Here is a 17,049-nt window from a genome sequence, read left to right as displayed (position 1 = left end):
GTTGCAAGTTGATTTGTCATTATTATAGATTTTTTAGAATCTTTCAGAGCATACAATTTTTTTTTCCAAAGGACTAATCCATATATCAATGAGTAAGGTTATTTGGGAGATGGTATTAATTGAGTTGGGATTAATGCTTCTAAGTTAGATTTTTCTTTCAACTGAATTGAAGTTCTTTGTGTAACTCTTAACCATGAGTGAATGTAGTCCGACATTCATAAAAGAAGTCATCACATATGTACTATCTGAAATTGGTTTAGAAATCAACCTGAGTTATTTACGACCATCCATTTAAAAACTATCTTAACTTTCAGTTTTAAAGATATCTAAATAAAATTGTAAAGACAATTTTACTATATTGCTCGCAATTTGTACCATTGCCTTGAGCAATAAACCGTGCCAAATTTCGGAAAGATATCTTACACTTGGTATTGACTCCGCCTCGGTTTCATCTAAGAGGCTCTTAACTTTGCCAACTCATCGGCCTGTGCGTTGCCGAAAACCTTAATTATGGACAAGTGGAACTGAACTGCGTGTGAGATGAAAGCCTTTCTGGAGTTTTTGACTAGGTTGGAATTAAGCTGTGTCGTCGACTAGGCAAACAATGCCAACTGGCTATACGTGTATATTAGAGTGATTCAAAAAAAAAATTTTTTTTCGTTTGATACTCGGAAAAATAGGTTCCTAGACACCTCTAAGAAAGCCTCTCCAAACATGAGTTTTTAATTGTAACGGGAAGGTCCTCCTCCATACAGTTTTCTATTTTTTCTTATTATCAAATAGAAAAATTTATATCTCGCTTCCAACTACTTAAAAAAATATCTTGTTCCTTAGATTTTGTAGGAAATTGAATGCTCTACAAAAAAGGTATATTATGATTTCTTCGTAAACCCACACGTTTAAAAGATATTAACAGTTAAAATTTGATTATTTTTGGGATATTTTTTTATTTCTTATGAATTTTATAACTCAATGAAAAAAAATTACTATGAATGATGAAACTTATAGGCTTTCTTAGAGGTGTCTGATGGGGTTGGCTGTAGCAGCTTAAGCATAAGATTCATAATTTAAAATTTAAATTATGCAGTCAATGTCAAAATATCGTGTCGAACTTAGGTCTTCTTTACTATTATTTTTTGTCTACTAAAAATGGAAATCACATTCATTTAACCCTTCACCAACTATTTAGTATTCATGCCACAGCAATTATATCATATTTACTTACTTATGTATATACTCATGAAGTTTCAAAATATTTTTATTACACACCCCCTCAGCACTTCAATCTACCAACTGACTTGTTGCATGTCAATAAACCTGATAGATTGTTTAATAAAAGCAATGAAATGCGTAAATGCAAATCAACTAAGTACATATGTACTTATGTATATACATGCCTAGTTACATACAAATATACATCGATGTGTACACAAAACAAATATTAAACACTCCGACAAGCATTCACCCGTATTTGTGTGCAAACAACAAAAATGTGAGCATAAGCAAATTAATTTTCGACTGGTGAATATTTCAGGCACAAAAATCACCCCGAAAAAAATGCGGATATAAACATGTAATTGAGGAGCGGCGACTGGTCCATGGCACAAGTACCTGATGATGAACGACGACAAGTACTTATGTGTATGAATTTGTGTGATTGTGTGTGTGTGTTTATGAATAATCAGCTGACAAAAACGGTGAACAACGCCAAATGATGACTACTCAATTAAATTTAAATGACAATGGACAGACGGCAGTGCGAAACGTGAGTGAAAAATGCACACACCCACAGCTACACAACTGCAAAAGTATGTACAAGCTGAGCTTGATGGGCGTATCGGCGCTGATTGTGTTGTAAATGATGATGCGAGAACACTTGTTCAGAAAAAAAGATATAGAAGTATGAAGGAATTACGTACAATTTATGAGCGACAAAATTTCTTAAAAACGAATTACTTGAAAGAACTCAATACCAAACAACTTGAAATACAATTTTATTATTTTTTTAAAGAAAACTGAAAAATTGATGAAAACAGTTTTAAGTCAAATTTCCCAAAATCCAAAGTTAAATTCTGCAGCAAACCGAAAACTGAAAGCAGCATAGTCTTCGTTTGCTGCATTTTCCAAACTCCCTCCGAACACAAAAGAACTCAAATTTAATTATCTTTAAGTAATTTTGTCAACGACAAATGCAGATCAACGCATTCGTTGTCAAGGGGGGTGTGCAGCGATTTTATGAAGTGAGAATGTGACAGCATACGCAAGCATAGCTGTGAATGTATGTGTGTGCGGCGAATTGAAGGGTGCATAAAAGTAAAAGGGTGTGAAAGTGTTAAGACGACAAATGCACCGTGTCTCTAGTGATTAGTATAATGACTGATGAATCGTTAATGAGTGCTGAGTTGCTTGGTTTACCAGTCAAACGCTTTAATGGTTGCATGAGGTAAAAGGAGTATAGATGGGCATATGTACATATGTAGAATAAAGTCTTAATATGTGTTAGGCTTAGTTGTATTATATATAGGGAGACATCCCTTTGCCCGACCATGAAGAAGTTTGAATGGCAATTACCCCCTTAAAGAACAATAAACAAGCAACAATTGCTGGTCGAGCTATTTAAAAACGGCGCCGAAAATTGGTAATTTAATAATGCTCTGCCCAATCCACAAAAACGGAGACCCCACAATTTCCGCCAACTACCGTGGGATAAGCCTCCTCAGCATCGCATATAAGGTTCTATCGAGCGTATTATGTGAATAATTACAACCCACCGTCAACAAACTGATTGGAACTTATCAGTGTGGCTTTAGACCTGGAAAATTAACAACAACCAGATATTCACCATGCGCCAAATTTTGGAAAAGACCCGCGGTAAGAGGATCGACTCACACTACCTCTTCGTCGATTTCAAAGATACTTTTGACAGCACGAAAATGAGCTGTCTTTATACCGCAATGATATGCTGAATTTGGTATCCCCGCAAAACTAATACGGCTGTGTAAACTGACGTTGAGCAATACCAAAAGCTCCGTCAGGATCATAAAGGGCCTCTCCGAGGCATTCGATACCAAACGAGGTTTCCGACAAGGTGACCTCCTATCGTGCGACTTCTTCAATCTACTGCTGGAGAATATAATTCGAGCTGCAGAGCTAAATACGAGTAGAAAAGTAAAAACCTTCTACAAGTGCGTACGCCGATGGCATTGATATCATTGGCTAAAATAACCACTCCGTTAGTTCTGCTTTTTCCAAGTTGGACAAAGAAGTCAGAAAAATGGGTCTGATGGTAAATAAGGACAAAACGAAATATCTCCTGTGATCAAACAAACAGTAGTCACATACGCGACTTGGCTCCCATGTCACTGTTGACAGTCATAACTTCGCAGTTGTAGATAATTTCGTCTGTCTTGGAACCAGCATTAACAGAAACAACAATGTCTGCCGCGAAATCCAACGCAGAATAACTCTTGCCAATGGGTGCCCATTTCGATCATTCCTCTCTAGCAACCTAGTATTTCATGCAGGATATGATAAATGCGGATTTTATCTCAGTTCCCTTGGTGCATCTTCAATTTGCAGTTTGCTGATTTAGATCGTGGACTATTAAAACTTTATCAACCGCGATATTAGTTTTTGGCGCCATTGAGGACATCTTAAACCAATTTTTAACAGTCGCCATTGAGGAGCCACGCGAACTTCACTGAGTGTTTTCGCTTCCAAAAACAATAATCAAACTTGGACACCAATCATCTTCGAAGATGTCCTCCTTCTTCTTTATTGGCATAGAAGACGTGGGGTAAGTCATCGCACTCATACAGTCGGTTTTTTTGAGATTCCGCTTATTCAAATCGTTCAATAAAAGAAGAGTACATTTCCTGCAAAAGACGCCCACCCAAAAGTTTTTTCTTTGACGCTTGTTGTCGAAAAATTAAATGATGATTCCTTAGACTATTCAAAGGATGAATATAAATGTTAGGCCTTTATTTACATGTTACATATACATTTTTCCCCTTATTATATAATTTAAATTTTGTTATAAGTCCGACTACACTCACCGCCGGCTGAAGGCCAACGATCCGCGTGCGCCCACTCGCTATCCAAAACGCAATACTCATTTCGCATTTAAAGTCGCACTGCGTGTCAGCCAAATGAAATCTGCATAAATCAGCATTAAACATCGAAATGGATATCCCACATCTCGTAAATTTGCACCCACCCACACACACACACACACTTATACACATTCAGCTAAGTGGGTATATATGCAGATGAGCAACAGTTCCTCGAGCTGTCAGCGAGTCGAACAACAACTAAGCAACTGCACCGCGGCGTGTGGCTCATGTTAATCACGCTTCCTTTATACTTTTCAAAATTCTAATTTAATTACTTCTGCTCAGTGCATGCATTGTCACGTGGTGGTTTGTCTTTTTGTGAATTTTGCATTTTGCTCATTTCGATTGTGCTCCAAGTGGCGTGAAAAGAAAAGCGTTCGAAGCGTAGGCCAACCGCAACACAAAAACAAAACAAGTTCACGCTGTGTCCTAAGCGCAATGCCAACTTCGAAAACGACTTAAAAAAAAGCTTTGATTGTCAGCATAGATAATTAAACATGATTGCTTTCAAAATGAGAAAAAATTCTAAAAAAGAAGTTCCACGAAAGTTGCGTTAGATGCGTAAAAAACCACAGATATTTATAGGCAAACTTCATGGCGGCCATTAGCATGTCCTGCGCTGTGTTGCCGCCTTTCGAATTACCAGAGGATAGCCTGCGACTGAACTGTAGAGTTTTTTGTACATTTCTTTCGCTATTGGCTTAAAATTGTCAATAGAAATCATGTACTAGATCATGTACTAGAATTGTCTATAAGTGGGTGCGTCTCAGTTCGTGAATACTCACATATATATTTACTATATATGTACGTACACAAATATCCTAGAATCATATGTTCGTGGCGAATGAAGCGCAGGAAGAAACGGAAGGAAGAGAAGAAGAGAGAAGCTAAGGCCATTTAAGGATGTCACACTTAATGAGTGTCTAATAAAATGTTATACAGGGTTTGTCCAGAAAGTAATAGGTCTGATTTTCTTCCATCGCGACTGTGCTTCGGAGCGTGCGCGCACCGACTGGTTTCGGTAGAGAACATTCCTAGTTAACGAACGAAGCGCTGATCTGTTTTCTCCGAGCACCTGGACAGTCAGGACAAACATTTTCGCGCAACGTGTTTTTTTGGAGGGCCGGGTAGAGGTCGCTGATGAATGAGCAAATCCAAAGTGAAAACGTTGCTTATCGTCTTTTTTGACATCAAAGGCATCGTCCACCATGAATTTGTAGCTCCTGGACAAACCGTCAACACCAAGTTTTACGTGGAAGTCATCAAGAGACTCAAACGAAGCGTCAATCAGGTCCGACAAGACATCGTAGCCGATTGGAAGTTGCACCACGACAACGCCCACGATCACACCGCCTTTCTTGTGAACAGCTACCTAACCAAGACCGGCATCCGCAGCCGCCCTGCAGCACATATCTGCACCATTCCCCAACGTCCCGGAGTTTTTGTTGCAAATAAGCAGTTAAGTATATTATTTAGATATTCAGTAATAAAATCTCTCGAAGTATCGTAAGGAAGGCAATTCGGATGCAACCTTATCGAACATTTTATACTTTTGCTACTTGCAGGAATCAAAGCCGGAAATACTTCAAAGGTGTAAGTAAAACGCGCTGGCTCTCTCATTTTCATTGAGATAACTCAAATATTTTAACGATATATGCTTTAATAAAGTCACTGGAAGTTCGGAAATCTTAATAAAAGTACATATATAGATGCAGGCGATCCTAATGACCCGATTCAACCCATTTTTGATACACACAGAATTACTTCATTGTCAGGAAAACTCTCCCTGAATTTTAAATTGTTTCGATCAAAATGTCAACTATTGATACTGGCGTATACATACTCGGTATATTTAAGGCTTATAATTTACTTGGATTAGGACAGTTTTGGTCATAATGAACATGCTCTGTGTTTATTACGTGCTAAGTTTTATTCCGGTATATTAATCGACATAGGAAGAAGAACGCCACGTAAGCAGATTTAGTCGAAATCGTCCAAAAGATAGTATGTGATTTTTTTGTAGAAGAATTTACTGCCCATTGTCCAAAGTTTATCCAGATTTTTTTGTAAAGGAGTTTTTTCTTGCAAATAATTAATTTAATGCCTCTGGCATATTTTGTTATTGATTTATTGCGCTTTTAATAGATTCAAAAAGTACCGTTATATTGGGAGCGAGCCGGGTTATAAACCGAATTCATTCATTTTCACACCGTCACACTCATAGTATTTGTGCTAAGCAAATTTTGTCGTTGTAGCTTAGCTTTATTAGAGAGCCACACCCACTTTTTCAAATTTTCTTCCCATAGGTGCTCGTTTCTACTGCGATCGTCACTGCCAAATTACAGTTTTTTCTCGTAATCCGATGCTTAGTTATGGCACTTTATACGTTTTCGATTAATGGCGTTTTGTGGACATGTCAGTGGACCGATTACGTCCATCTACGACCTAGTAATTTTTTACTAAGGAATGCGCACACCAAATTTCATCAAGATATTTAAATTTTTACTCAAGTTACACCTACATTACCCTATTAAGTTAAGTGACCTAACATTACTCTATATCTACATCTATCTCGATTAGTTTGGGCTGATACGAACAACCGTAAGGTGAACGAAACACATAACAAAAGTATGCTCTGTAGCAATATGACATTAGTATAAAAAGTAAATTCAATATTTTAATCAACAGCAGTTAAGCTTTCATTCGAAATTCAATTACCAATCTGTAAACGCCTCTAAACACGTCTAATGACTAACTAAGTCATAGCCAATTTCAAATTATGCTTTCCTTCTCTGCCACTCCCGCACTCCCGCTCCACTTCAGCAAATAATCAATTCTTGCACATCTTCCAATATATATCACACTACATATTAATATATTATTTATATCCGCTCCTATTTGTGTGGCTATAGAATTCAATAAATTAGAAACTCATACTGAAATCATCAAATCAAGACAACCACGCATGCCACCCCAACAACCAAACCGAAATCACAAAAAAAAAACGTAGAAAGCACAGACTAAAATAGGAAATCACCTCGAAACATTAACGGCTCACCTCACACCCCTACGCTTTCGTCATCGCTTTGACAATGAATGTCAGTGTCGGGGAGACGCTGGCCGTAGCAGTGAGAGTGGGTGTGGGAGTGGGTAATGTACCTGAAAGCGTAAAAGCATGCAATTGTTGCCTCCGTTTGTTGCCACGCCACCAATCATCCCAAAGTAATGCGGCGGCCGCGGCGGCGGTGGCGATGTAACGTGATGTCGTGATGTGGGTGTTTTCCTGTCTAGCAGGCGTTGAACGTACCAACTAATAAAGCCTGACACGTGGCATCAACAATGAAACGCATTAAAGTCGATTACAATATGAAGTTCCTTAGTGGCATACATCCTGCATTCATTTTCCGCCTTTTTGTTGCTGTTTTCACATTTTTTAGATAGATACGCTATCGACGCGTCGCCATCGTCACCATCGTCACCATCGTTGATATTTGGGCTTTTATGTATATGTCGGTGTCGGCGTTATCTTAGATGTTCTAAAATGCTTATATAAACGTTGTTAACGAATATTCTAACTCAATCGGATTTTGATATAACATATGCTAAGGGTCTGTCGCAAAAGAAACAGCACTGTTAAAAAAACAACTAAAAAGGTCAATAATTTTATAAAAGTTATCATTTTTTTATTCAAAGCAGTTTCCGGATTGTGCTTCGATACAGCGTCTTAGCCCGTCCGGTCAATTAGCATTTCAAATTGAGATGTTTAATGAAACTTGGTACACGGAATGCTCCATGAGAAGGTTATCGGTCGTCGCCTTTTGGATAGCTGAAATGTCCTGAAAACCAGTGTCCTTTCATGGGCAAATGAAGTTTTCCAAATAGGTAAAATCACGTAGGGGAGGCCAGATCAGGACGCATATGTAGGGTGAGTGATTACTAAGTTAATATGGAGTTTTTTGGAAAAAAATCAGTGACAAGCGTCGATCGATTTCACAGGCGCATTATCGTGCAACATGGGAAATCGGCCTGCCCACCTCCCCTCACAATGGTTATTGTGGTCGAGCAGTGAGGAATGCGTGACAAAAGATGCAGAAACATAACACCAAGGTAGGAAACACAGGCATTAATCGTTTGGCCAGGTGGGACGAATGTACCTCGGTATCTCGAACTCTTGATCGATAACATCGATTTGGTAGTTATCCCATTGACATGTACGAAATAAAAATTTTTACGAAATGTCAATATAAGAGATCAAACTTTTGTATAATTTTATATACCCACCAATTAGCGGAATGACGCCACCAGAAACAGTTGAAAAATATGTTGACGTAAAGTTCTGTTTCTTTTTGCGACAGACCATGTACTTGTATATCATATAGTATGAATATTTTTCGGTGCCACCAATTGTAGTTAAAAGTACTTTAGTATGTATAGTGCATATATGTTTGTCACAGCAATGCAGTTTAGTTATTATATGTACATTGATTATTTCGGAGAAAAGAAATATTTGCTAGTTTCACACTGAGTGAAAGCTCCGTTAGTGGTCGGCCATCGGGTTATATTTCGCTCTTTGAGTTATTTCCATATATAGAAAAGATTTCCTATTAAAAAAGTATCTCACACAATTTGGGATGGCTTTACGCAGTATTGCTTGCGGTCCAGCAAAAGGAAAAGATCGGCGAGTTGAAGCAAAATCAATCCATTTCTGAAGCAGATGGTTCTTCTTCTTCTTTATTGGCGTAGACACCACTTACGCTGTCATAGCCGAGTTTACGACAGCGCGCCATTTACGCTCGTGGCGCCAATTGGAGATTTCAAGTGTAGCCAGGTCTGCTACTCTCGACGGATACTGCGTCGAATACTCTCAGAGCTGGGGTGTTTTTATCTATTCGGACGATATAACATAGCCAGCGTTGCCAAAAAGCTCAAGTAAGAAGTCGAACCATCCCCCGTCAGGGTTGTGTGCTGGTTTTAGGACCCGCCACGTAAAAAACACCCCAATGAAAAGGAAAGAACAGCCTCGGAAGCAGATGGTTACTGATCATTAAAATTGGCTCGCTTACGACAACCTCAAGCAAAATGGGTCGTCGCAAACGATAGCCCAACCAGTATTGCCTGTTCAAAGGTTTGCCGCAAGTTATGTGGGATTGGCAAGGAATCAAATTTTATGACCTAGTCCTCTAAGGCCAAACTTTAATTTGGAACCTGTGCTATCAACAATTAGACTGTCTGAAGAAAGGAGTAACCCTGAAGGTGCCAGCTTTGGTAAATAAGAGAGCTATAGTTTCGCTAAAAGATGATAAGTGAAGAACACTTCCAAACTTTGCTATGTCTACTGCGTCCTGGAAAAGTAATACAAACTGATTTTCCGGTTTCCAGTGGAACAGAGATGCCATACTATTCTCCTTTCTACTATCATTATCCCACTATGACATAGAAAATATGGTCAGAAAATTCAGCCGTTAAGCCGAATGCTTCATTGTTATTAATCGTTTATTTTCGTTTCGTTATTATAGCCAGAAGGGATTTCGATTTGGATTAGGTCAAATAATACCAAATCGATTGGTTTCCTAAGATCATTTAAGATATACTTTAGATAGGTCCAATAACATGGTCGAATCAGATTGTTCGAAAGCAAATCCTATACTTTCACTAGAGTTATTGATTTTTGTTTTGCCTTTGAAATTTGGAGAACGAAAAGCAAAATAATTTATTTGAAACGCTTTTACGAATTGTTAGTCGTCACTATGTTCTATCGCGAGACAGGAATTCTATAAATAACGTTCTTCTAATTGATTTTGAATTACATATTGGTGGTTAAAATCTGGGATTCAAATACGTACAAATAACAACACTGCGAATAATGGATTAGAAAAACTGTGGAGGGAGAATAGATGTCAGAATATCCGGAATGGTAATGTGCTGTATAGTAAATCTGTCGACTGAATGATCGAAATTTCATACAGCATCATACAGAATGTGATCCACTATAAGGAATTATTTTCGAGCAACACAGCAAGATTTGTTGTACTTTTTTTGTGCAATAATAAAAATGTTTATCAGAAATGACCATGTAGAACGTGACATTGCGTCATTACGTACGCCGTGACGGCCACACGCAGCCTTATAGCCACAAAATATGTATCCATGAATGTTTACTAGCATGGTCATGGCATTCTCATGTTAATACCAATTGAAGATATTTATGCATAAGCAAATGTCTTGTATTTCTATGTAATTAAAATCATACAAAAATATATTATTTGATAACCTTCTCAGACTTAAATTTTATTACGTTTAACTACAAAAATAGCGAGAATGTCAAGTCTTCCCTTTGTGCTCTACCACTTTCACCACAAGAGGCAACCTCATCCAACTTTATCCTTTAAGACAGTAAGAGGAGCAAAGTCAAACATGCAAACTCAGATATTATAACGGCAATTAGTGTATAGTGCAAGTAAATAAGGGCATACGATACGTATATTATATGGTATATATACGTTTAAATGAATTTACGTGGGTAGCTTGTTGAGGTAGGAATTGTTATATCCAGAGTATTTATCTGAGCAAGTGCTTTTTATTATACTTGTTTTTTTAAGACCCTCAAACTATTGCAGTCAAATACTCAAGTTTCAGTTTTAAATCTCAGAAGTTTGTAATGCCTTCGAGAAGAACTTTCTGCTTATCAAAATAATTTCTTTGAAATATTAAAAAAATTCTGAAACCATCAAGGCAAGTGTTTGCTTACCTGAAAATATCTTCAAACATATGTATGTCCACCACAACACCAAGAACAATGTCAGCCGCGAAATCCAACGCAGAATAACTCTTGCCAACAAGTGCTACTTCGAACTGAGTAGGCCATTGAGAAGTAAAGTCCTCTCTCAACGACTAAAAACCAAACTGTATAAGTCACTCATTATTCCCAACCTGCTATATGGTGCAGAGGCTTGGACGAGGACAACATCTGATTATGGTCCTTTGCGTATCGGCAACGGCGAATACCACAGTTGATGGAGCGATGAGTTGTACAAGATATATGTATAACTACATTGATATCGTTCAGCGAATTAAGAGACAGCGGCTACGCTGGCTAGGTCATGTCGTCCGAATGTTTGAAAACACTCCAGCTCTGAGAGTATTTGACACAGTACCCACCGGAGGAAGCAAAGGAAAGGAAGACCTGTACTCCGTTGGAAAGACCAGGTGGAGAAGGACCTGGCTACACTTGGAATCTCCAATTGGCGCCAAACAGCGGGAGGGAAGAAAAATTGGCGCATGTTGTAAACTCGGATATAACCGCTAATGCGGTGTCTACGCTATAAAAAAAGAAGATTTCAGAACACGTAGGGCTGTAATTTGGAAGAAACTAGAAATCCCCAAAAATTCAACCCTTAAATACAAAAATCCCATTAAAGAAGAAGAATATTTGTGTTTGTTCTATAATCCCGAAATGAAGGAAATCCTGGTATTACGAGCTGTGGGACATGAGGCTGTCGATGGTTTAAGTAGTTCTACTTCAGCACACTCATACTTAAGCTACAATCCACCTGGATTTTATGGGACAAAGACTGTCAACTGACTAGCATTTCATAAAATTTTTTGAGGAACCAACCAATCGTATAATAAAAATCGCCAATAAATCTTTTTAAATTTTCAAACATATCAAAGCACCCTCGTATTTGCAATCACAAACTATCGCCGCAGATGCAGCGTTGCAATTGTACTTCACCCCAAACTAAAATCATGCAGGAGACCTACCTATGCTGTTCCATTTCTAAGCGTCAATGTGTATGATTGAGCAGCATAAGGTTTTCGCATTGCATTCGTGCATTTAAATTCGCTCATTTTCGTTTTCTTAGCGAAATGTCAGCGCTGACAAGCGTCGACAAATTAAGGCGAGGCAGAGTAGTTAGCGATGCGCGCTTCGCCTGCCAAGGATGCGCCATTCAGAGCGCAACAACTGACAAGTGCAGATAAGCGCGGATAAGGAGAGCTTAATTTTTCACAGCAACAACATATAGCAGAAGAAAAGGGTCGCTTAAGCATTAGTTGTTAAGAATACAACAGAATAAAACTATGAAAGAGTCCTTTGGCAGTAACCTTCAAGTGACATTTGTAATTCATTACATTGTCGAAGCTAATGCCACTTTTCGCATACATTAGCGCGCTCGCACATTTGCGTGTATGTGTGTGTGTATGAATTAGTAACATTCATGGGTGTAGGTAAAAATTTATCAAACGCGAGGTGGTCATAAAATTTAGAAATTTGTACTAACACACAAACGAAATTGAATCGCAAGTTTCAGACATTTTAAGAGTAGAACTGGTTTTAAAACCAAAACTTAACAGCTCCTAAGAAAATACCATGCTTTGGAAAAAGAAATGCGAAAAACATGAATTTACAACTCAACTCTGCTGAAGTTGACAACTCAACTTCAAAACAACTAAACCCTATTTTTTGGCATTAACAGCTACGACTATTTTCAGCTGAAGTTGTTTTGATTTTATCAATTTAAACCAAAATAAAAGTTAACTTCCGCTGTAATACCCTACACAGGTGCGTTTTTTTCGTATAAAAGGGAATAAAAAGGTCTGTATCTTGATTGAAATTGAAAAAAAGTTGAAAAATGAGTGAAAATAGTGAAGAAACTCGCTATATTTTGGAATTTTTTTTATAACGAGTAAGGAAGGGCTAAGTTCGGGTGTCACCGAACATTTTATACTCTCGCATGATAAAGTGATAATCGAGATTTCATTATACGTCATTTACATATTTCTCAAATACCGTATTTGTGTAAAGTTTTATTCCGCTATCATCATTGGTTCCTAATGCATTTATTATACAGAGAAGGCACCAGATGGAATTCAAAATTGCGTTATATTGGAAGAAGGCGTGGTTGTGAACCGATTTCACCCATATTTCGTACACGGTGTTAAGAAAATATTATATGCCAAATTTCATTGAAATCGGTCTAGTAGTTCCTGAGATATGGTTTTTGATCCATAAGTGGGCGACGCCATGCCCATTTTCAATTTTAAAAAAAGTCTGGGTGCAGCTTCCTTCTGCCATTTCTTCCGTAAAATTTAGTGTTTCTGACGTTTTTTGTTAGTCGGTTAACGCATTTTTAGTGATTTTCAACATAACCTTTGTATGGGAGGTGGGCGTGGTTATTATCCGATTTCTTCCATTTTTGAACTGCATATGGAAATGCCTGAAGAAAACGACTCTGTAGAGTTTGGTTGACATAGCTATAATAGTTTCCGAGATATGTACAAAAAACTTAGTAGGGGGCGGGGCCACGTTCTTTTTTCCAAAAAAATTACGTCCAAATATGCCCCTCCGTAATGCGATCCTTTGTGCCAAATTTCTTTTTAATATCTTTATTTATGGCTTAGTTATGACACTTTATAGGTTTTCGGTTTCCGCCATTTTGTGGGCGTGGCAGTAGGCCGATTTTGCCCATCTTCGAAATTAACCTTCTTATGGAGCCAAGAAATACGTGTACTAAGTTTCATCATGATATCTCAATTAATAATAATTACATAATCTCAAATTACAGCTTGCACGGAGGGACGGACGGACGGACAGACAGACATCCGAATTTCAACTCTACTCGTCACCCTGATCACTTTGGTATATATAACCCTATATCTGACTCTTTTAGTTTTAGGATTTACAAACAACCGTTATGTGCACAAAACTATAATACTCTCCTTAGCAACTTTGTTGCGAGAGTATAATAAGTTTAAATATGATATGAATCGAAAAAGTATTTTCGTATATACTTTTTCGATTACCAGTATATATACATACATATATCTGTATAGTTCAAAACTAACGCGCTAAACTAATGTGAAAGATTAAAGCCCACAGTCAACAAACTGACTGAAGCTTACCAATATGGCTGCAGGCCAGGAAATTCAATAACTGACTAGATATTCACTTTGCGCTCATTTTTAGAAAAATACCGCGCAAAGAGAATCGGCACACACTACCTTTTTATTCGATTTTACGGCTGTGTAGTATTAGTTTTGCCGATGAGCAATACCAAACGCTCCATTAGGATCGAAAATCACCTCTCCTAGCTGTTCGATACCAAACGAGGTTTCAGTAACGATGACTAGCTATCGTGTGACTTCTTCAATCTGCTGCTGGAAAAAATAATTCGAGTTACACAGCTAAATCGATGACATCGATATCATTGGCCAAAACAACCGCGCCGTTAGTTCTACTTTCTCCAGACTGGATATTGCAGCGAAACAAATGGGTCAGGTAGTGAACGAATGCAAAACGAAATATCTCCTGTCATCTATTAGAAAATTGTGGCACTCGCGACTAAGCTCCCACGTCCCTGTTGACCGTCATAACTTTGAAATCGTAGATAATTTTATCTATCTCGGAACCTGCATTAACAACAACGCCAGCCTCAAAATTCAAGGTGCTACTTCGGTCTGAGTAGGTAGTAATTGAGGAGTAAAGTCCTCTCCCGACAGACAAAAACCAAATTTTGCAAGACACTCATCATCCTCGTTCTGCAAAGTCATGGAAAGACCAAATGGAGAAGGACCTGACTACACTTGGAATCTCCAATTGCCGCTTTACAGCGAAAAGCACTAACGACTGGCGCGCTATCGCTGACTTAGTATGCAATTGTGGACTAAGTCCTCTCCCGACGAACAAAGACCACATTCTGCAGGTCACTCATCATACTCGTCCTGCTAAACGGTGCAGAGGCATGGACGATGACAACATCTGATGAGTCAGCGTTACAGGTTCGAGAGAAAGTTTCTGCCTTAGATTTATGGTCCTTTGATTATCGGCAGAGGCGAATATCGCAGTGGATGGAACAATGATCTGTACGAGATATACAACAACATTGCCGTAGTTCAGTGAATTAAGGAACAACGGCTACGCTGACTAGGTCATGTCGTCAAAATGAATGTAAACACTCCAACTCTGAGAGTATTCGACGCAGTAGCCGCCGAGGAAGCAGAGGAACTACCCCTGTATCCTAAGGCGGAGGACCTTCTACAATTAAAGAGTTCATACCTGGAGAGACTTTCTTATTGGTGCCTAGGAACCTAATTTTCAGAGTACTCAGCGAAAAAAAATCTCTAATTCATATGCATATTATAAATATTATTATATTCTTGTACAAAAAATATTTTTAATATTTTTTTTTGGTTTGAAATACAATCAAAACTCTTAACTAATTCCTCGGGGTGCTATTTAGTACATAACTACACTAATCCGTGCTTACTTCTAGATATATTATTATGTATTTGTAGAACAAGCATGCAGCATCAGCACATTACAGTCAAACTAATGATTTAGTATTCTTAAATTTCAGCATATTTCACTGTTAGCATATAAATATGGATACAAAAATATAATACATAAGTGTATATAAACTCAAAATATATAAATTTACATCTAACCGCACTATATAAATATAACTTTGCATATAGAACAGCTATCTACGTATACATACATATATATGAACTACACAGAAGCTTCTGCTCAAATGTGCAAGCATATACTTCCCTTATGTATGTAATTCTAAATATTGCACAGTAGTGTACTTACATGCCAGCATACTCTTCTGGATATGGTATGATGTATCCTTCGGGACTTGGACGTGGAGTTTTACCAACCCAGAAGAATGCATCCGGTCCCGTGCCATCATATGCAAATGATTTGATGAACAGCGTAGATTCGTCGACGGCATAAATGGAGCCCTGCGAGAGATAATAAAGTGATATTACAGAGTTGTATTTATATATACAAGTATACATATTTATATGCAAATACATACTAACATAGATGTCGAGTTTATTTGCTTAAAAATTTGTGAGGAAGTCGATATGTGTTAAAATATACTATGTAGAATCAACTCTCGATAGGATTTGTTGAAATGAAAATTTATTTTATACAAAAAATTAATGTTTGTTTTGGTGTGAAATATAGAAAATTAATGTTTACAAATACTAGATTATTTTTGATATACAAACTTGCAGAACCTAACCAATTTTTAATGCAGATAAGTTTATTGAATAAACTTTGTTAATTGAAAAGTAATCTGAAATCATTTCTCATCCCGAATTATTAACCAAACTACACTGTTTTACCTCAACGTATTCTGTTTGGAAGATTTAGCCCTGTGTGGAAGTTCACGCAGTGAGGAAAGTTCTTTGAGCGCCATTCTCTTGGGAGTGACCAGAAACGATCATTTTACATATGACTCAAACAGCTCACGACTTCCGGTCTGAGACCAAGTTTCCTCTGGGTAGCCAAACAACATCCGTTTGAAGGCGGGCTAAAGTGAGAAAGCGAAACATCCCCTCCTCAGGGTTAAAAGCTGGTTTTGGGACCCGCCACATAAAAAACAACCCCAATGAAAAGAACAAAACAAGATGAGTGACCCTCCTATTGATGACGACGACTGCAAACGTAATAAGGATTACGATTTAAGCGCATGCACGTGGAATGTCCGTTCCCTTAATTGGGAAGGTGTCCCTGCCCTGCTGGTTGATGTCCTCGTAAGAGTAAAGGCCGACATTACAGCCATTCAAGAAGTGCAATGGATGGGACAAGGACTGAGACGAGTAGGTCCTTGTAGCATTTACTACAGTGACCATATAAAGGAGCGCAAATTCGGTGTGGGATTCGTGGTGGGAGAGAGACTCCGTTGCGAAGTCCTAGCATCACCCCTGTTAGTGAACGTCTGGCCATAATCCGCATCAAAGCGAAGTTCTTCAACATATCGCTGATTTGTGCCCACGCCCCGACGGAAGAGAAGGACGATATAACCAAAAATATCTTCCATGAGATATAAAATTACAATTAACACAAAAATTATTAAACGTAGATTAAAAGCACAATTATTTAGTGCCTTAATAGCATAGTTTGAATCATTTAACGGATAAGTCCCAG

At 38.0% G+C, this 17,049-nt stretch overlaps 1 protein-coding gene across 1 annotated transcript in view; it reads right to left on the bottom strand.

Moving 5' to 3' along the window:
- Positions 1-17,049, bottom strand: part of LOC120775761 (protein Skeletor, isoforms B/C) — a 100,059-nt gene that overhangs the window by 30,135 nt on the left and 52,875 nt on the right. Inside the window, exon 3 of the mRNA XM_040106097.1 lies at positions 15,703-15,854. Coding sequence (XP_039962031.1) covers positions 15,703-15,854 — 152 coding nt within the window. The remainder of the gene's footprint in view (positions 1-15,702; positions 15,855-17,049) is intronic.

Source organism: Bactrocera tryoni, chromosome 1, assembly GCF_016617805.1.
Source record: "Bactrocera tryoni isolate S06 chromosome 1, CSIRO_BtryS06_freeze2, whole genome shotgun sequence".
Classification (NCBI taxonomy): domain Eukaryota; kingdom Metazoa; phylum Arthropoda; class Insecta; order Diptera; family Tephritidae; genus Bactrocera; species Bactrocera tryoni.
This window is presented reverse-complemented; position numbering and strand designations above follow the sequence as displayed.